At 49.1% G+C, this 22164-nt stretch overlaps 2 protein-coding genes across 2 annotated transcripts in view; one reads left to right on the plus strand and one right to left on the minus strand.

The window, feature by feature from the left end:
• The window catches only part of GGTA1 (glycoprotein alpha-galactosyltransferase 1 (inactive)), a 234474-nt gene that overhangs the window by 170560 nt on the left and 41750 nt on the right, over positions 1-22164 (minus strand). The gene's annotated exons all lie outside the window — the stretch shown is intronic.
• DAB2IP (DAB2 interacting protein) overlaps positions 20029-22164 on the plus strand; it is a 233012-nt gene continuing 230876 nt past the window's right edge. Inside the window, exon 1 of the mRNA XM_049897217.1 lies at positions 20029-20189. Within this exon, the coding sequence (XP_049753174.1) occupies positions 20150-20189 (40 nt within the window). The 5' untranslated portion in view covers positions 20029-20149. The remainder of the gene's footprint in view (positions 20190-22164) is intronic.

Raw genomic sequence — 22164 nt, forward strand, 5'->3', positions numbered from 1 at the left:
TAGAAGTCCAAATTCAGGGCATCGGCCCCAGCGGAGGGCTTTCTCTGTAGGCTCTGGAGGAAGGTTCTTGTCATCAATCTTCCCCTGGACTAGGAGCTTCTTAGCCACAGGGACCCAGGTCCAAAGGACACGCTGTGCTCCTGGCACTGCCTTCTTGGTGGTATGAGGTCCCCAGCTCTCTGCTCACTTCCCTTTCCTTTTATCTCTTGTAAGATAAAAGGTGGTGCAGGCCACACCCCAGGGGAAATTCCCTTTACATTGGATCAGAGATGTGACCTTAGTAAGGGTGTTATAATCCTGACCTAATCCTCTTTAACATAAAATTACAATAAAAAAAATGGAGGACAAGCACACAATACTGGGGATCATGGCCAAACCAAGTGGACACGTATTTATGGGGGACACAATCCAATCCAGGACAATTCCCTAGCTCTGTCTGGTGGCGCAGTGCTTAAGTGCTATGGCTGCTAACCAAAGGGTCCGCAGTTTGAATCTGCCAGGCGCTCCTTGGAAACTCTATGGGGCAGTTCTACTCTGTCCTATAGGGTCGCTATAAGTCGGGGTCGACTCGACGGCACTGGGTTTTGGGTCCACTGACAGAATGTCAGGGCAGTGGCACCCCAAGAACAGTGAGCATACCTGCACCCAGATCTTGGTTTCTAAATATTATTTTCCATTAAAAAGAACCAAAGCTCCTTAGGGAAATGGCTGATTCCAAGGCAGGGAAAATACAAGCTAAGCCTGAAACACCATCTTGTGCCAGAATGTGAGAAGCTGGCAAAGAATGAGGAGACATGTCAAAAGAGGTCCCCACGGGCCAAATCTGGAAAAATTTGCGATTCAAAATAAATATTGATAGTAACAAATTAGAACCTACTGAAAAAAACAGGAATCTATGAGTCCACAATGATATAAATAAATGAAAAAGTAGAAAGTTTGATAAAGAACATATTCTCAAAGTACCTCCCCCATAAAATACTTATTATTTACAAGTGGAAAAAGTAATTTTATAATACAAGAGCCTAGCCTTAATCAAGCTGTCAGTAATAAGACAAATAAATACCCCGAGCCACCTGATAGGATGCAATGAGAACAATGCAGTGTCACTTCTGAAGTTTTTATGCTTTTTTTTTTTAATCTGCTTGTTCTATCAGCTACTAAAAGAGGGATTGTGGAATCATCTCTCTCCTTTTAGTTCTCTAATTTTTTTTTTTTTTTTTTTAGTCCTCGGATTTTTGCTTTACCTCTTTTAAGGCAATACTATTAGTTGCATGCAAATTTAGAATTATGTTTGCTTGGTAAACTGAAACTTTTTTTTTTTGTACTGTGAATGTATCATTTTATCTTTTCCTTCCCATTGCCATCGAGTTGATTCCAACTCATAGCGACCCCATAGGACAGAGTAGAACCGTCCCATAGGGTTTCCAAGTAGCACCTGGTAGATTTGAACTGCTGACCTTTTGGTTAGCAGCTGTAGCTCTTAATCACAATGCCAGAGTTGCCATTTTATCTTTAGCATTGCTTTTTCTCTTGAAGTTTGACTTTGCTGATATTAACATAGCTAAACCAATTTCCTTTTGGTTAGTATTTGCATACTATAACTTTTTCCATCCTTTTACTTTCTACATTTCTGTATCTTTATATTTGACATGTCTCCCTTGTAAGCAGCATACAGTTGGATTTTTTTTTTTTAATCCAATTTGTCAATGCCTTTCTTTCAGCTGGAGTATTTAATCTGCTTACACTTAATGTAATGGGTGATATATTTGGGTTTAGGTCTCCTATCTTACTATTTGTTTTCTGTTTGTCTCAGCTATTATCTCTCAGGAGCCCTGGTGGTGTAGTGGTTAAGAGCTACAGCTGCTAACCAAAAGATCAGCAGTTCGAATCCACCAGGTGCTCCTTGAAAACCTTATAAGGCAGTTCTACTCTGTCCAATAGGGTTGCTATGAGTTGGAATTGTCTCGATGGCAATATGTTTGGTTTTTTTTTTTTTTTTTTGGAATTTTCTCTTAAGGAGCCCTGGTGGCCCAATGGTTAAGTGCTCGGCTGCTCACTGAAAGGTCAGCGGTTCAAACCTACCCGCTGTTCTGTTGGAGAAAGATGTAGCAGCCTGCTTCCGTAAAGATTTACAGCCTTGGAAGCCCTATGGGGCAGTTCTACTCTGTCCTACCAGATCACTATAAGTCAGAATGAACTTGACAACAGTGGGATTTGGGGGGATTATCTCTTAGCGCTTCTCTCCTTTCTTACCTTCTCTTGCTAATCTCAAATTATATACCCAGCAAAAATACGCTTAAAAAAATGAAGGTGAAACAGAAACATTGTGGACAAATGAAACTGAAATCATTCATCACCAGCACACACCAAAGGAAATACTAATGGGTGATTTTGAGGCAGGAGAAAATGGATCCCAGATGGGAACTCAGAGACGCGGAAAGAAATGAAGGCCAATGGAAAAAGAAAATATGTGGTTAACCTAAACAAATATTGTCTGTATAAAACAATAATAATACTGTCTTGTGGAGTTTGAAGTATATCAAGAATTAAAATACCAGATGGTACCAGCTGACAACAGGATATAAGCCAGGAGGGGGTAAATGGGATTTTAAGTGACCTAAGGTTCCTGCAGATTCCTGAAGGTGGTAAGAGTACTAGTTTCTATTAGGCTTTAATAAATTAGTGATACGGATTGTAATCTCTTGAGTAAGCACTAAAAGGATGGAAAGCTAACAAGCTAATAAAGAGATGACATGGATTAATGAAAAATACCAAATCGATCCAGAAGAAAATGAGAAAGAAGAGAGAAATAAACGTATTTTTGGCTGGAAAAAAACAAGTAAAGCACAAAACAAACTTTGAAGATAATAAAAATGTTCTTAAACTGGGTAGGGGGTACGCAGTGTTCACTTCAATCTGATTCATTCATATACACTGCTTTACATATACTTATCTGTTCTTTCGTCTCTACTCCATAGCTAGTAAAAACAAATTTACAAAGCACAGCAAATGGCGGAACACTCAATATATTATATGATCTTATTTGCGTATATATAATTATGGGGGGAAACTGCCAATTTCTGCTTTATATACATCTATAGAGTTTGCATTTTTTCCAGTAAGCATTCATTATTTAAATAATTACAAACGGGCCCCAAATATATTTACAATTTTGAAAGTATAAATTAAAAAATGCAATGACATGTGCCTCCCGGACTGGAAAGGCTATTTGCGATGTGGTTTCGCTCCCTCTCCCCAGCGCTGCAGTGACCGACCTTGCCCACACGGTGGCGCTGCGGGGCAAGTTCAGCAGCTCACGGCTCCCGGTGCTCTCAGGTGGCGGACTAGGAAAAGGGGCGGATTATCCAATATCCAATTACCAGATCTTCTGTAATGAACATTTTCACATTTTTTCACCACATCAAAGATTCAGCTTCTATATATGGCTGGCATCTGTCTTTCTCCCGACCTCTCTGAATCTTGCGACAGAATCAAAGCCTCTTTTCAAATTTACAATCCCTGACAGGAATGGAGTACCCAGTAAACAAGGTAAACAACAGTTTACTTGTGCTAATTTACTAATCTGTAGCGACCAATTGATTACTAAGTAAGCACAAGTAAGCCCGTGCTTACCTTGCTTACTGGGTAATCGCCCCTGGCTAGGAGGAGGCGGCTGTCGCAGCTGGGAGGGGCGGCTGGACTTCATGAACAGACTTATTTCTGCAGCATCCCGCAGACAGCCCTACCAGGTGGCATCCGGAGCGCTGACACGCAACAGGTTAGTCGCCTCCGTGTGTGGCTCCGGAACATTTCAGCGTCAGCTGCCGGGTCATTATCCACTCTGTAGCGCCAACCAAACCCGGTCGTCATCCCCCACCCCGGGCTAAACGCCCTCGCCCCTCGTGCCTCCCAGTGGTAAGAATGGATTCCCAGACAGGCCTGTGGGACTGTCACAGAGCTTGTTCAAACATACTTAGGGTGTGTCTGCAGAGGTAGTGAGTTCTAGGTCCCTGGAGGAGAGCGAGCCATGTTGGTCCACCTTATAAAGGGACAACACAGGTGGGATGAGGGTGTGTGTGTCTTGCCTCCAATGAAATGACCCTGGGTCCTTCCTGACTAAAACCGGATGTTTCAGTGGGTTCTCCGCATGCAGGGTCACCCCCTGGCTAAGACCCTCCATGACTCCCTGTTGCCCTCAGGGAAGGTCCAAGTTCCTAAGCCAGAATCCTGAAGTTCTTCACCCCTACTCCATCACACTGAATCCTTTCATTTCCTCCCACTCTCTCTCACCTCTGAGCCTTCCACATGCTGTTCCCATTCATTCAAACACTTTTCCACCCCCTTAGTTCCTTGAATGATTCATCCTTCATACCTATAGTTATGTGTTTATTGCCTGCTTTCCCCATTGGACTGTGGGAAAGCAGGCCTGTCTGCCTGGGTCATTGCTGCTCCCCAGGGTCAGAACTGTGGGGCACATAGTAAAAACAAACAAAAACAGTAACTGTTGAGTTGATTTCAATTCATGGTGACCCCACGTGTTGCAGGGTAGAGCTATGCTCCGCAAGGTTTTCATGGCTGTGACCTTTTGGAAGTAGATTGCCAGGCCTTTCGTCTGAGGCATCTCTGGGTTGGTTAGAACCTCCAACCTTTTGGTTAGTAGTCAGGTGCTTAGCCATTTACACCACCCTCTTCCTTTCGGCATGCCCAATGGGCATGGCAATGGTACCTTGTGGGCTATGGATGGGCTGGAGAGGGACAGGGTACAGTTACTACAGCCTGTACTGAGGAACCACTGGGCTCCCCTCGGGCTCCTGCTGCTACCTGGAGAGATAAACTGTAATGACAGGTGGTTCCAGGCAACCCTCCCCGGCACCCCAGCTCAAACCTCAAGCAGAAAACAGCTGGGTTCCTCCCTTAGCTCCACCCAGCTCTTTCCAGGCTCCTCCCTACCCATGAGGTCACTTATAAGACCCACATGCCCAGCTGTTGGTGGACATCTCACTCTGAGTGTCCCCCAGCACCCTAAAGTCATCTGAATTTGTCCTCCTTCTTGCTTCTGCTCCTGGTTCCCCATCTCTGCACTGGCTCCACCATCCCCCAAGCCACGCTCCCCCTCCTCCCTCTCTCCCTACCCCACCCCCATCCATCACTAAAGTCTGATTTCTAGGCTAAGTCTGCTTTGCTAATTTCTCTGGGGTTCTGTGAGGACAGCACCCAGCCCTCACCACACCCCGTATTACAGTCAGACTTACCTACTTTCAGTTCTTGGAAGGAGCTGCAAGCACTGTCTCCTCCTGCCCTTTGCCTGTGCTTTTCCCTGGGCCTGGACCTCCCCTTTCTGCATGGCTGATGTTTATGCATCCCTCAGGTTTCTGCTTAGGTTTCCTTTCTTCCAGGAAGCCTTCCCAGTTTCAGCACCCCACCCCGCAAGGGTGCCCACAGTCCTCTAGGCTTCCCAGTCTCAGCCCTGATGGCACTGCGTTTATCATCTGTTTTCTTGTTGCCAAATTCAGGGGTCAGTGTTCAGTCCTCAGCTTCCTCTGCTACCCAACAGCAGTTGACACAGCTGGTCACCACGCCCTCCCTGTTGCAATCCGATCCTCGCTGGCTTCCAGGTCACCTTGCTGGACGTTCTTCCCCTCCTGCTTGCTGCCTGCTCCTTCTCCATTTTCTTGCCTGGTCCTCCCCTGTCTCCCCGACCTCCAATGTTGGTGTGCCCCAGACCAGGGCCCTCTGACCTTTTCTCCATCTGTGCTTTCTCCGTTGGTGCGCACATCCAGGCTCCTGGATTAAATCCACCTGCACGCTGACAGCCCCGGATTTCTTTCTCCAGCCTGGACCTGTCCTCCAACTCCAGGCTTGACTCTACATTGCTTCTCACTCATCCACTTGGATGGCTCATGTTGTCGTTGTTAGGTGCGGTCGAGTCAGTTCCAACTCATAGGAATCCTATAGGTCAGAGTAGAACTGCCCCACAGGGTTTCCAAGGAACGGCTGGTGGATTTGAACTGCTGACCTTTTGGTTAGCAGCCAAGCTCTTAACCGCTATGCCACCAGAGCTCATAGACACTTCCAACTGAGCAAGTCCTAATCACACTCCCCATTCAGATCCTTCCTCTAACCTACTCCTCATGCTGTACTTTCCATCCTTCCAGTTCATGAAGCCAAACCCTTGGTGTCACCCTTCATTCCTCTGCATCACTCTACATCGAATCTATCAGGAAAACCTGTGACTACCTTCAAGGTACACCAGAGTCCCACCCCTTTTTTTACACCAGAGTCCTACGCTTTTGCTTTTAACACCAGAATTCCACCCCTTTTCACTGCCTCCACCCTGACCACCTGGTCCGAGATCTGTCATCAGGTCAAGTGCAGTGGCCTTTTGATAGGTCTTCCTGCTTCAGTCCTGGCCTCCTGCGGTCTGTTCCCAGCCCAGCAGCCAGCATGTAAGTCAGGCTATGTCCCTCCTCCACCACAGATCTTCCACAGGCCCCTTGCTCAATCTGGAATAATAGCTAAGCCCTTTCCTTGCCTGCAAGTCACTTGGAGCTGACCTCCTCTCTCGCCGCTCCAGGCACACTGGCCTTCTTTGCTGTTCCCTGAACATCCCTACCTCAAGGCCTTTGCACTGGCTGTTCCCTCTGGCTTTGACATCCCCTACCCTCCGATGCCTGCATGGTTACCTCTCTCACTGCTCTCTGAGGGTGCTCAGAGAGGCCTCCCCTGACCAACCTACATACAAACCTATTCCGCAGTAGTTTCAAAACAATCACCCAGTCCTTCCTCGCCCCTTTACTCTGCCTTATCTTCCTGATTAGTGTGTATCGCTACTTAACATATATTTGCTCACGTGTTTATTTTGTTTCCTCCACTGGAATGTAAGTCCAAAAGGGCAGGAATTTTGTCCCTCTGTTCGCTGCTGTATTCTCAGTGCCCAGGACAAAATCTGGTACATAGTAGACCCCTAATATATTTGCTAAATAAAAGAATGACCCATAATGAGATACCACTTCACCCCCACTAGGCTGGCTATTACCAGAAAAACAGTAAACAGCAAGTGTTAGTGAGGCTGTGGCGAAACTGGAACTCATCCATTGCTGGGGGATGGTAAAATGGCATGGCCACTGTGGAAAACAGCTTGTCAGTTCCTCAAAAAGTTAAACACAGAATTACCATAGGACCCAGCAATTCCACTCCTAGATATATATCCAAAAGATCTGGAAACAGAGACTCAACAGATACTTGTACACTAGTGTTGATTGCAGCATTATTCACAACAGCCAAAAGGTAGAAACAACCCAAGTGCCCATGAACAGCTAAGCGGATAAGTAAAGGATAGTATAGACATATACTGGAACATTATCCAGCCGTTAAAAGAAATGGAGTTCTGATCCATGCTACAACATGCATGAACCCTGAAAACATTGTGCTGAGTGAAATAAGCCAGACACAAAAGGACAAATATTGTACGATTCCACTTATAGGAAATATCTAGAATGGCAAATGTAGAGAGACCAAAGTTTATTAGTGGTTACCAGGGGTGGGTGGGAGGGAGAGAGAGGGGTTATTGCTTAAGGGGCATTGAGTTTCTATTAAGAGTGATGAAAAATTTGGAAACAGATAGTGGCGATGGTTGCCTAACATGGTGAACGTGATTCATGTTACCAAATTGTACAGGCAAAAAGGGTTGAAATGGCAAATGTTTTGTTATGTATATTTCACCACAATACATGTTTGGAAAAGAGTCACACCTACTAACATAAAAAATAAAATAAATGAATGAGTGAATGAACGTGTTTTTCACCAGACTAAAATGGCAGGAACACAATTGTATTCACCACTGTAGTCCAGTTACTCAAGTCTTCATCAGTGCTCAATACACATTTGTTGAATGTACCCACGGACAGATGGATGGATGGGCCAAGGCGTCGACTATCCCCAGGGGTCACCCAGTTAGGGCAGATGTCCCAGGCCCAACTTTGCAGGAGGAGGCAGTTTTGTCCACCCTGGAAATGTGTGAGCCTCAGAGTCATCCAGGAGCACCCAAGATGCCAAGGTCCCAGAGCCTGACGGGCCCCTGTGGGACCTCGCATGGTCCTAGAGGACTTGCACTGTATATTGTTGGCAGTGACAGGAAGCTGCCGAATGTTAGTTCTCATGCCCTTTGACAGAGCTATCATGCTTCTGAGAATCTTTCCTACAAAAATAGTAGCACCAGCGGAGAAATTGGAACTCTTATACACTGCTGGTGGGAATGTAAAATGGTACAACAACTTTGGAAATCTATCTGGCGTTTTCTTAAGAGGTTAGAAATAGAACTAGCATACAACCCGGAAATCCCACTCCTTGGAATATACCCCAGAGATACAAGAGCCTTCATACAAACAGATACATGCACACCCATGTTTATTGCAGCTCTGTTTACAATAGCAAAAAGCTGGATGCAACCAAGGTGTCCATCAATAGATGAATGGTTAAATAAATTATGGTATATTCACACAATGGAATACTACGCATCGATAAAGAACAGTGACGAATCTGTGAAACATTTCATAACATGGAGAAACCTGGAAGGCATTATGCTGAGTGAAATTAGTCAGATGCAAAAGGACAAATACTGTATAAGACCACTATTATAAGTTCTTGAGAAACAGTATAAACTGAGAAGAACACATTCTTTTGTGGTTATGAGATGGGGGAGAGAGGGAGGGTGGGAGAGGGTTATTTACTGATTAGTTAGTAGATAAGAACTACTTTAGGTGAAGGGAAGGACAATACTCAATACAGGGAAGGTCAGCTCAACTGGACTGGACCAAAAGCAAAGAAGTTTCCAGGATAAACTGAATTCTTCGAAGGTCAGCAGAGCAAGGGCGGGGGTTTAGGAACTATGGCTTAAGGGGACTTCTAAGTCAATTGGCAAAATAATTCTATTATGAAAACATTCTGCATCCCACTTTGAAATGTGGCGTCTGGGGTCTTAAATGCTAACAAGCAGCCATCTAAGATGCATCAATTGGTCTCAACCCACCTGGATCAAAGGAGAATGAAGAACACCAAGGTCACACGATAACTGTGAGCCTGAGACAGAAAGGGCCACATGAACCAGAGACTTACATCATCCTGAGACCAGAAGAACTAGATGGTGCCCGGCCACAATCGATGTCTGCCCTGACAGAGAACACAACAGAGAATTCCTGAGGGAGCAGGAGAACAGTGGGATGCAGACCCCAAATTCTCATAAAAAGACCAGACTTAATGGTCTGACTGAGACTAGAAGAATCCCGGCGGTCATGGTCCCCAAACCTTCTGTTGGCCCAGGACAGGAACCATTCCCGAAGACAACTCATCAGACATGTAAGGGACTGGACAATGGGCTGGAGAGAGAGGCTGATGTAGAGTGAGCTACTTGTATCAGGTGGACACTTGAGACTGTATCGGCATCTCCTGTCTGGAGGGGTGATGGGAGGGTAGAAAGGGTTAGAAACTGGCAAAACGGTCATGAAAGGAGAGACTGGAAGAAGGGAGCGGGCTGACTCATTAGGGGGAGAGTAAATGGGAGTATGTAGTAAGGTGTACATCAGCTTATATGTGACAGACTGACTTGATTTGTAAACTTTCACTTGAAGCACAATAAAAATTATTAAAAAAAAAAAATAGTAGCACCAAGGCACAGAGACAGATACGTGTGCTGGAGGATTCACAGCAGCATTGCATGCAATCACGTAAAACTGGGACCAGCCTAGATGTTCATCAGCAGAGAACCACCTGGGTGAACCCTGGCAAAGCCCACCACTCAGTGCCTGGCAGTTAATACAAAGATCAAGCCGATACAGGTTGGATCCCTGTGCTGAGATGGGAAGATGCAGGGATGAATTGCTAAGTGACAAAAGCACATCACAGGAAATTGTATAGAATGAGCCAGGTGTGAATGAAGGAGCCTGTGTGTGAGAGTGTGTGTGTGTGTGTGCGCGCGGGCGCCCACACATGCTCATCAGGAAGGAGCTAGACTCATACTCACCCATCTAACTACAGTCACCCCTGGCAGGCAGTGGGGTTGGAAGGCAAACATTCACTTATTAGCCTACAGACTTTTTACATTGACTTTTCCTTTAACAATAAGCTTGTATTCCTTATGTCATTGGACACATAACTGTAAAGAAATGATCCGTATATATGTTTCAGCGCTTGAACTGAACTGACATTTTTCTAGCTTCTTGACCGCTGGCAACGGTTTGATTGCCAATTTGGGTCAGGTAGAGGGTGAGTTGATGGGTTACTGATGAGTTTGTCACCCAGGATGGTAGTTGTGGGATCTGTTTCCAAGCTCTGACCAAGCTAATCCCAAAAGTTTGGCTCTGGCATTCAAGGTCCCCTTCTACCCAGCTTTCCAGCACAATCTCCCTGTATTCCCAAACACATATAGCAGGGGGCGGCAAACTACTGCCTACGGGTCAGATCCAACCTGTTGCCTGTTTTTGTACAGCTTGTGAGCTAAGAATGGTTTTTACCCTTACAAATTGTTGGGAAAAATTCTTTTAAAAGAAGAGTACTTCATGACACATGAAGTGCAAATTTCAATGTCAACAAATAAAGTTTTTTTTTTTGGAACACAGCCACACCCATTTATTTACATATTGTTTATAGCTGCTTTTGCACCACAATGTCAAAGTTGAATAATTACAACAGAGACTCTATGGCCCGTCAAGCCTAAAATATTTACTATCTGGCTCTTTACAGCAAAAGTTTGCCAACCCCTGAAAAATACAGTATTTTCTTTCCCAAGCAAATCACCCAGATATGTCCCCAGACATACCCCTTAAGTCCCGCACTTGGCTTTTGCTCTCTCAGGCCCACCCAAACCAAATCTAAACTATTGCCATCAAATTAATTCTAACGCATAACAATCCTACAGGACAGAGTAGAACTGCCCCATAGGGTTTTCAAGGCTGTAATCTTTACAGAAGCAGACTGCCACCTCTTTCCCCCATGGAACAGCTGATGAGTTCAAACCACTGAGCTTTTGGTTAGCAGCTGTGTCACCAGGCGTCCTCTCTCAGGTTCACCCACCCTAAATGCCCTCACTGACCCTCCCCTTGTTTACCTATCGGAAAACTAAAAGCACCCGTAGCTGTCAGTTGATTTCGACTCATGGTGATCCGGTGTGTGTCAGAGCAGAAATCTGTTCTATAGGGTTTTCAATGGCTGATTTTTCAGAAGTAGATCACCAGGCCTTTCTTCTTGGGTGTTTCTGGGTGAATGCAAACCTCCAACCTTTCAGTTAGCAGTTGAGCACATTAACTATTTGCACCACCCAATGACTCCATTGGAAAACCAGCCATCCTTAAAGGATCATTTCAAACTGCCCCTTCAACAAGGTGGACGCAGTCCCACCACTGATTCTCTCTCTTCTGGCCAATGCCTTGGTCGTATCTTCACCTTCCTGCCCCCCGTCAAAGTGGAAATCCTCATGGGCAGGGACTCTGACGGATTCATTTCTGTGTGTCCAGAACTTGGCATAAAACCAATACCAAACCTGTTGCCATTGAGTCGATTCCGACTCACAGCGACCCTATAGGACAGAGTAGAACTGATCCGTACGGTTTCCAAGGAGCGCCTGGTGGATTTGGACTGCCAACCTTTTGGTTAGCAGCCATAGCTCTTAACCACTGCACCACCAGGGTTTCCGAACTTGGCATAGGCCCTGGTTAACGTTTGCTGAACTGCATGAGCTGCCATCATTACTGCATGTGTACAATGTTTCCAGGCTTCTTGGGGCTTTTCCTTACTGGCCATGAGACCTGAAAAGTAGCCAGGAAGCATGGTGGGTCAGGTGGAGGGCAGAGAGCTGAGCTCACCTGGGGTTTTCTGGTGATTGCAAGGGCTTCTCCCTAGGGTGGAATCGCTCTGTGACCACAGAGAACAAAGCTAGGGCCAGGATGGAACGGCGACAGGGGACATAGCATAGCTCCAGCAACAGATGGAGCAACAACAGTGAACCTTTGAGGAAGAAACTTCTGTGGGGTCAGAGGGAACAGACTGCCTGGGAGGGAGGGAGTGACCCATCCTGGGAGGTAAGCAAGGAGGGTTTGGATCAAGGATGTCATGGAGTAGGTCCCGCCCTGTCTGGAGGTTGCAGTGGGTGATATTTCCAGTTGCTTCCAAACTGGGGCTCTGGGAAACCTCTTGGGGTGATGACCAAACACTTGGGTACGTGGGTGCCACCAAGGCCAAGCTCTGGGGCTTGGGAAGGAACAGAGAGAGTTATCCCCACCAGCTGCTGAGGTTCCCCTCACTCCACACCAACATATGTCCTCATTGTCGCCCTGATCTCCCAACAACGCCAGGATGTCTGTGTCTGTCTCCAGGACTTCCCGGAACAAGAGGTGGGGCCCTAGGACTCTGTAGCCAGGACATCTCAAATCAGGATGCCCTAGTTCGTGAAATTGATGATTTGGGGAAATTTTGATGGGCCCTGGAATCAGCTGTGCAATGTGGGCAAGTTCCTTAACCTCCCCACATTCCTATCCCCTGGAGTAAACCTGGCTGTCCCAGGCCAGAATTTGGCCCTGCTCCTGTCACTTACTCATTGTGTGAGGTTGAGAAGCCAATTCCTTTCTCTGAGCTCTGGTAGGAATCCCCTGAGAGGACACAGGAATTCACAAGTGCCCCTACACATGTGAGTTGCTATCTTCAGAAAAAACCCGGCTATCCTGTGACCCTCCCCTCATCCCAGATGCTGTGCAGCCAGTGACAGGGCCGGCTTGTAATATGCCCCAGAACATTATGGTGTCAATCTTTAGTTTTGAGGACTTTGACAGAGCCAAGAAAGCAGAGCCCACCCTCTCCTTAAACACAGGAGCCAGCAGGAGACATCCAGCTTGGAGGGGCCCAGAACGTAAAATAGGGCCACCAAGGAGCAGACCAAAGACTGGCCCGAACATTCCTTCTCGCTGGCACTTTCCCACTTCCATGCCTTCCTGCCACCCCCCACTGGGTAGGGGGACACACTCAAATCCCTCCATAGCTAAGAGGCACCCCTGGTTGCTACTGTGGGCGAATAGGGACTTCTGGTCAGGTAGACGAGGTTTCTGACCCTAGCTCTGCCACTTCTCAGATACTCAGTGCAGCCTCTCAGTTTCCTTGTCTGTGAACTGGGCTGAGAAACCCTTTTTAGAAAGTCAATGAGTGAAGTGCATGGAGAATGCCAGGTGCACAGAAGGGGCTCCTGAGTCAAAGTGTCTCCTGGCCCCTCTCCTCCCATCCTGAACCTGAGATATGGCTCTTAGTATGAAGGGAGGACCCGGTCCAGCCAGATAAGCATCAAGATGCAGGGAGAGACATAGATGGGAGCATCTTGATGTGAGCATCTTGGTACTTCAACCAGGGCTTCTTGATAGTGTGCTTATTTATCTAGGCAGGAAGGCAGCAGGAAAAAATAACAATTACAGCTAACGTTTAATCATTCCACAAATATTTTATTCAACACGTATTTATTGTTGGGGTCCCCTGTGCTGGGCACTGTTCTCAGTGCTGGGGATACAGCATGGGGCTTGCAAGAAAGGGGGGGCGGGCAGATGATACACAAATAAATGTATAAGATAATGGCAAGTTGTTTCCCAAGTGCCAGGGATAAGCCTAAAGTAGGGGGAGTGGATAGAGTGATGGTGGGCAAAGGGCATGATATCTTAGAAAAGGTGGTCTGGGAAGCCTTTCAAGGAGGCGGCATTTAGAAGAGACCTGAATGCAGAGAGGGGTGAGGATCTGGGGGTTACTCACTCTTAGCAAAGGAAACAGTCAAGCCTGGGGGAGAGAGTGCTGGGCACTTCGAGGTAAAGCCAGGGGGCCAGTGAGGCCAGGTAGGGCCAGAGAGAGGGAGGAGGAAAGGGAGAGAGGGAAGGAGACGGGATTAGAGAGGTAGTTGGGAAGGGGGCTGATCACTCAGGGCCTTGAAGTCCGAACCTAAGGGCTCTGTTGGTGTTGTTAGCTGCCATCGAGTTGACCCCAATTCATGGTAATTGTATGTACAACAGGATTGGACTGTTGTGATCCATAGGGTTTTCATTGGCTGATTTTCAAAAATAGATTGCCAGGCCTTTATTCCTAGTCTTTAAAAAATAATTTTCTTTTTTGTTGTTGAGAATATACACAGCAAAACATATGCCAATTCAATAGTTTCTACATGCACAATTCAGTGACATTGATTACATTCTTTGAGTTGCCTAGTCTTTCTTAACCTAGAAGCACCACAAAACATGTTCAGTGTCACAGCGGCACACAAGCGCTACTGTCAGACAGGTGGTAGCTGTGCATGAGGTACACCAGCCGAGAATTGAACCCAGGTCTCCCACGTGGAGGATAAGAATTCTACCACTGAATCACCATTGCCTCAGCTAAAGGCTCCAGACTGTAGATTTACTCGAGTGCTTCCTCTGGGCCGGGCCCCGTTCTAAGTTCTGTGTGTATTATTAACTCATTAATTCTCCTAACAGCTCTCCCTCTGATTACAGGCGAGGAAACTGAGGCACTGAGAAGTGCCCAGGGTCACCCAGCTGGCAAGTGGGGTGCTGGGACTCAGACGCAGGCAGGCTGATGCCAGATCCTGTGCTCCAAACCACTAAGCTTGCCTGCCTATCCTCCAACAGAGAAACCCAGCCAGGACGCATGGAGAGTGCCTTAGCCCTGGGTCAGCCTCCACCTGGCTCAGAGTCTAGGAGGAGCAGGCTGGCACGCTGCTCAGGGGGACCTTTGGGCTCCATTCTGCCTTGGGTACCAGGATTTAGTGAGAAAGCCAGAAGCCCAGCTAGGAAATGTGCAGGAAAACCACTTGCAAGTGCACACAGCCCAGCTGTTGGAAGTCTTCATGCCTTGGTGCATGGGATAGTGCTGGCCTGCCCTTCCTCCTCATGTCTGCCTGACGAACTCCTCTTTATCCCTCACAGCCCAGCTCAGCAGCTCAGCTGGCCCCTCCTTTGCAAAGGTTTCCTGATTCTGCTAAGCAGATCATTCCTCCAGGCCCCCACTTCACTCTGCACACATTTTCTTCTAGCCTTAGATCCCTGTGTTTCAGTTCTTCCTTGCCTGTCTGACTGTGCACCTAGGCCCAGCCCAGGACAGGACTGGGCAGAGACAGTGAGTAGGGCAGATGCTGCTGCATCATGTCCGTGAGCAGGGGCAGATTATCCAATAGGCAAGGCAAGTACTGTGCTTACCTTGCTCACCATGATATTGTTCACTACAGATAGTAAGTAAGCACAGGTAAGCCCATGCTTAGCTTGCTTTTTGGTTAATCCACCCCTGTCCATGAGTCTTCTCTGGGCCAGCCTGATGGCCAGGTCCTCAGCCTCAGTCTCCAGCAGGGAAGGCAATGAACAAGGTGACCACCTGCTGTCTCTGCCCCATACCCCCTGCCCGGTCCCCCTCCCTGCACTCCTCCAAGCAGCCAGACTTGGGGCCAGCTGTGACCAGTGACCACTTAGCTCCTTTTCTGTACATGGAGGGACAGATCACGCCTGGAACCAGGGAAAACCTGCTGCTGCTGTGCCAGGCCGTGCTGTGCAGCTGGTGCCCTGGGTTGTCAGGAGCTGCGGCTCCCAGATCTTGTCCTGCCAACCCCACCGTTCCACTGAGCTGGACTCCTACAGCCAGTAGCAACCTCCTCGACATCTCCATGTGTCTGTCCGAATTTCTCAAACCTAACATAACCAAAAAAAAATTTTTTTTTTTTAACATAACCCTAACAGAGCTCCTGAGCCCCACCTTCAAACTCTCTCCTCTGTGGTCTTCCCCAGCTATGCAAACGACTCTCACTCCAAACAGTTGCTCAAGCCAAAAGCCTCAGAGTCAAGCTGAACACGTATCTTTCCCTTCCTCCACATCAAATCATTCAGCTTCACTCAGGGGCCCCACATGTGTCCTGAATTCATCTCTGACACTAATACTCTGGTCCTGATCCAGGCAGCTTTGGCCTCAAAGACTGCACCAGGCCCACACTGACCTCCCAGGATCCATGCTGGTCCCTCGTCAGGCCCTTCTCCAGGCAGCAGCCAGGGGAGTCTCTCAGGCCACTCCCCTGCTTCAACCTTCAATGGTTCTCACATGCCCCTGGTCTACAAGACCCTCTGTGGAGTGGACTCCGTGACCATTCTCTCCTCTTTTGGACCCTTCTCCTGCCCATCCACCTGCCCCAGCCACACCAGCCATCTTTTGATCCTTCTGCTTACCAAGCTCACTGCAGGGCCTTTGCAGCTGATGCGCTCCCCCAAACTTTGCATAGCTGGTTCCTGCTGCCAGTCAGGGAACTGCTCAATCCCCTCCCCCCCTCCCCCCACCAGGCCTTCCCTGACCACCTGAGGGATAGCAGCACCCCCCCATGCTCCACCACATCACCCTGCTTTAATTTCTGGACAGCGCCCTCTACCTGAGCCTGTGTGTGTCTCCCAGTAAGCACACTACTTCACCACATCTTAAAAACCCACGTGAAATTGTTCACTACAGATTAGTAAGCAAGCACATGCAAGCCCATGTTTTCGTTGCTTACTGGGTCAGAGACTGTAAATTTGAAGAGGCTTTAATTCTGTAGGAAGGTGCTATGGGGCTGGGGGAGAGAGGGATGCCAGCCATACCTAGAAGCAGAATCTTTGTTGTGAAAAAATGTGTAATTGTCCACTACAGATGATCTGGTAGGCAAAGTAAGCACTGTGCTTATCTTGCCTATTGGATAGTCCACCCCTGGATCTCCCCCTGACTGGAACGTGAATGTCACAAGAGCAGAGATTTCATCCCAGTCTCTGTACAGCATTGGGCATGAAATCAGTGCTTCATAACTGTTTGTGGACCCAGTGGGGTGTGAGTCCCCTTTGCTGCCAAGCTGGGAAAGTACAAACTCAGGTACTTTTTGGCTCTGCAATTTCATATCTAAGGTTTTATCCTAAGGAGGTCATTAGACAGATGTGCACAGAGGGACATTCGAGATGTTCATGGCAGTGTTGTTTGTCCTTGGAAACAGCCTATGTGTCCAGCAGCAGAGAAATAGTTCAAATCAGGTATGGCACAACCAAGGGCTGGAGCGTTGTGCACCCACCAAACAGGAGCAGATGGGCCTGTTCACACTGATATGTCACTGAAGGAGGGACGCATAGCCCAGGGCTTGGTGCTCAATACCAAATTATTCAAATAAATCCTGGGAGGGTTAGAGCTCTGGCTGCACTTAAACACGTCTAATTCATAAAAAGAGGGAAATAGATCGGGAAGGTGGGAACTGCCTTGCTAATCCAACTTTGTACCTTGGCCAATGAAGGAAGTGAGGCCCAGAGGGGGAAGAGCTTTGTCCTGGATCACACAGCAATTGGGGGCCATAACTGGAGTCCAGGTCTTCCTCCAACTGAGACCTACCTCCAGGGCTAACTGGGGGCATAGCTGAGTGAGAGATCATAGCCAAGCAAGGGGTGCACCCTGAGCCTCAACATAACATCCCCAAGTCAAGTCCCTTCCTCCTGAGCCTCAGCTTCCTCATTACTAGGCTTGAGACACGCCTGGTTCTGCCCTAAGGGTTTGATCCACATTGTCCCATTTAACCCACACAACAACCATATAAGGTAAGGGTTGTGAGTAGCCCTGTTCTACTAGTGGGATTCACAAATATCGAGTAACTTGCCCAGTGTAGCCTAGTTAGTAAGCAGCAGGGCCTGGATATAAACCCAGGTGGTCAACTTCAACCCCTTCCTTTTAACCACCACACTATGTCTAGAAAGAGGCCACATGTGCAAATGGGCCCACAGAGCCCCCAGAGCCTCCAGGGCCTGGACAGTGGAGAGGAGAACTAGACTGGAACTCTTCTTGTTCGTTGGTGGCTGAGGACCTGGTTCCCCATTCCTAGGCTCTCTTTCCCCATCGCATCCCGCCCAGCTCACCCACCAGTTAGGAGAGCCAGGGACCCTGATGCTACAGCTGGCCTGGCCTCCCTGTAATTAAGGCAGCGGGAGGTTGGGAGCTGGGATCCGCGTCATCCAGAGGTGGAGAGGAGGGGTGAGGGCTGGCAAGAGGAGCCTCTCGTGGCTTGGTGGTGACAGGGGCTGGGGTGTCCTTGGCAGCTGGGCAGCAGTGGGTGACTGGGAGGGGCCCAAGTGGTACTTCCATCCCTGCTGACCCTGGCTTGGATCCTCCTGCCAACCTCCCTGCCTCACATCTCCCTCCTCTCGATCTCCCCTCCACTCTGGCACCAGAGCCATGTCTCCAAAAAGCAGGTCAGCGAGGCTCGGCTTTTAATGTTCCCAGCAATGCTGTGGGGGCAGAAAGGTTTCCGCTGCTCTAAGTGTAGTCCATTAAGGAGCAGCTGGGAAGGGGCCCACTTTCAGGAATACCCAGGCATCCATTAGAAAGGAGGTCATCCTCTGGAACAAATGCCTCTGGGGCTGTCTGCCACCCCCGGGCCAAGCCCACACTCCCCACCTGGCATTCCAGGCCTTTCTCCTCTAGCCCCAACATGCCCATCTCCCCTGACACTCTCCCAGTCATTCTCCAGTACACGTTACTTTCCTGCCTGTGTGCTTTTGCTTGTGCCATTCCTGCTGCCTGGGGTGTCCCCACCTTTCCTGTCTCAGCCCATCCAAATCCTACTTCTTTCCCTGCCCAGTTCAGATGCCTCCTTCCCCACGCAGCCTTCCCTGATTGAGGCTCAAACAAAGCTCTCCCTCTTCTGCAACCCCACCACACCGTCCTGTATTCTGGGTCTCACACAGGTTTAATTAGAGAAACTTTGTGCCACCCTTACACACAAGACTTTAGGCTGTGATTTTTCTGGGCCTCAGACCTGCTCCAGGGGCCACTAACAAGCAGTGACCTTGGACAAATCACTTCATCTGTCGAAACTGCATCGTCTTTATCTGTAAAATAGGATAACAAGAGAATCAGGAGGATTACATGAGATGGAACAATGCGGATAAAGGCTCAAAAGAGTGCTGGTCTCTGGCAGGAGCTTAATAGCGGTACCAGTGTTACTGTATCTGTTCCCATTGAGCCCCCCACCCCCACCCAATTCAGTCCTGCCTCACACCCACTCTCTTTTACACTGTAGTCAGAGTGGCCTTTCTAAAGAACAACTCTGATCGTATCACCCCCACAGACCATCCTCAGGGTAAGGCCTGGGACCAGCCCCACAGGGCCCTGCCCTGCCTGGCTCCTACCTCCCTCCCACCTCTCCCCCATCCCATCCACTATCTAGAACTTATTTTGGGCTCACTAAATGCTCCATGCACCCTCTCAAATTTGGGCTTTCACACAGGCTATTCCTTCTACCTGACACACATTTGCTCCCTCCTCCACCTGACTAAATCCTACTCATCCTTTAGGCTCCAGCTTAGGTGCTTATTCCTCCAGGAAGCCTTCCCTGACCACCTCCCCCATCCAGGTGAGGCACCCCTTCTGTATGCTCCCATGGTACCTATCCCACACGCTGCTTTCAATGACCTGTTTACCTGTGAACCCTGAGGGGCAAGATAGCACAGCTCACTCCCTGCTGCAAACCCAGCACCTGGCAAGGCATCTGGCATGGACGAAATGCTTAAAAAAATATTTAGTGACTAACTGAATGGATGGATGAGTCAATTTCTGCATCCCCCACACTGCAGGAAATGTCTGTAGAACAGATTTGAGTGGGAGGTTCCGGCAGGGCCTCAGAGAAGCCCCTGGGGTTTGGGTGCTGGGTGAACAGAGCAGACCCCCATCCCCTTCTAAGTGTGTGCTGACGCCCCCTTCCCACAGACGCCTGGCCCCAGAGCCAGCTTCCAGTTGTTTAGCCCTGTCTCAGCCTTACCTCTTCGCTTTTCCATCTGCACAGCCCGGCCAGACCCCAGCAGCCAGCATCGTGGGCAGCCAGGCCAACTGTCCCCTGCGTCTTCCTATTTTAGACATCTCCCTGCCTCGGTCCCTTCTAATGTTTCCAGCCAGGCTGCAGGGGGAGGAAAAAGAGGTTACTGCTACTTTAAATGTACTGTATGAAGGCGAGGGCTGGAAAGGGGCCTGTTTGCAGGAATACCCAGTCATCTAGTTGGAAAAGCCGCCAGATGGAATACAAAAGGAGAAACCCAGACGCTCATGGAGACAGCCTCAGTTAATAAATCAGGTGGGGCCAGGGGCTGGGAGCCCGGACACCATGGAGCCCGACTCCCTCCTGGACCAGGACGACTCCTACGGTAAGACAGCGCCTGCGAAGTGGCAGAGTTGGAGATTTCAGCCGCGCGGTGGCTCAGGCAGACTTTTTGCTGCAGGAATGCAAGTTGGAGGGGGAAGTGGTCAGGCAGCAGGGCACTGTCTGGTCTCGGGACCTGGGGGTGGGTATGAGTGTCTTGGGCTGACGGGCGCAGAGCCGAAGGGTCCCCAGAGCTGGGCTTTGGGCAGCCTCTCAGACTCTGGCACTTGGCAGGGGCGATGGGGGAGGGAAAGGAGAGTTTCGGCTGCTTCTGTTTTGCTCTTGGTCAAGAAGGAGATGAAGGAAGTTTGCAGACCCCCTGCTTGCCTGCCTCCCTTGCTGTCCCCCAGGCCTGCGTGGTGCTGTGGGGAATTTAATTAGTGAGATCCTGCAGATAAATATAGATGGAACAGGCAACAGGAATGTGCCCTGTAATTAAAGGCCAGGGCTCGAGCTGAAAGCACTCCCGGCTTTCCAGGGCCCCAGAGGCTGCCGCCTGGGAAGGTGCCCCTGCCACAGCCTCTGCCTGGACTGGAAGCACCAGCAGATTGTTGGGGAAAAGTTATTTGGGACAGATCCTATGCAGATTCCTGGGAAGGGATTTTTAAGACTCTGAATGGTTCTGCCATGGTTGTTTCTGCAGACTTGGGGCTCCAGGGATGCAGGTAACAAAGCTCCCCTCCTTGCCTGCTTAGCCCAGCCAGGCTGGCCACACCTTCATATTGGATACCTGGTACACTTTCACTGTCTCTGGGCAACAGGCAAAGGAGGAACCAGAAGGACAGGAGTGTGGCCAAGGGACTGAGGTCGGGATTAGGGGACAGCAGGCTTTAGAGTTCAGTGGGGAGAGGGCCCCGCAACCTCAAAGCAAAGAGTCAGTTGAAGAGTGGCTTCTTCTTAGACTTGGATCAGCCTCCTGGGACCATGGTTCCCTCTAAGAAAACAGAATTCTTGCCTCTCTGGACTCCCCCACCCCAGCCAGGCCTGGCCACTGGGCACAGATTCAAGGCCATGTTTCCTTCCTCCTGTAAGAGCTCAGCTCTTTGCAGGGAGAAGGGCCCTTTGCCACGTTTGGAGCTGCAACACTCGGGGGAGCTTAGCATGGCCCAGCCTGTGGACCTGGTGTCTTTGGGCAGTCAGGCAGGGGCCAGTGACCACCTTGTGCCAAGCTCTGTGTCAGTGTCGGTGTGCAGGAATGAGAAAGACAATCCTAAGAAATAGTTGGTGCTTAGTGAATGGAAAGAGAAGAAGGAGAAAAGGAGGGAGGGAGGAGAAGAAGAGACAGGCTCTGGCCCCGGAAGATCTCCCAGCATAGAAGGGGAGACAGACAAAAATGGGAAACAGACAAACAATACTCAACTGGATTCAGCGTGATGAGTTCCTGGGGGAGGCTGGGGCAGATAGTCTGGGCTGTGTTCACCTCGAAGCTTGGCACAGGGCTGGGCCTGCCATGGTGCCTGGATGCTGCTTCATGGTCTGAGGGGACCAACCCACTGCCATACCCAAGCAAGGCTCCAATCCTTCGGGACCTCTGTCTCCTCACTTGGTCTCTCTTAGGAACCCACGGCCCTAACTTGCTGTCCCCCAGGTTTGGTAGCAGCAAGCCCTGGGCAGGACAAGGTGGGGTCCCTCAAAATTGCTCCACCCCAATTGGAGGGCCCTGTGTACAATCAGCCCCCTTGTCTTGGCCTGTTGTGGGTATCTTGGTTCCCAGCTGATCTCCTGAGAGCTGGTCAGGCCTTTTCCATGAGGAAAAGGCAAGGGGATGGAGGAGGGGCATCAGGGAGGGGGCAGGAAGGAATTGGAGTGGAGGCCAGGCTGTCTGGGAGTGGTCCCAAGCCCAGGTGGAAAGGAGTCTGGGTTTTCCAGCTGGGGTCTCTCACCCTGCTGGAGGGCAAAACTGAAGGGCCAGGGTAGCAAAAGAGAAATTGTGGTCTCAGTGGGTCACTTACTCTCTGAGCCCTGGTTCTTCATTCTTT

The sequence above is a fragment of the Elephas maximus genome, chromosome 9, assembly GCF_024166365.1.
Source record: "Elephas maximus indicus isolate mEleMax1 chromosome 9, mEleMax1 primary haplotype, whole genome shotgun sequence".
NCBI lineage: Eukaryota > Metazoa > Chordata > Mammalia > Proboscidea > Elephantidae > Elephas > Elephas maximus.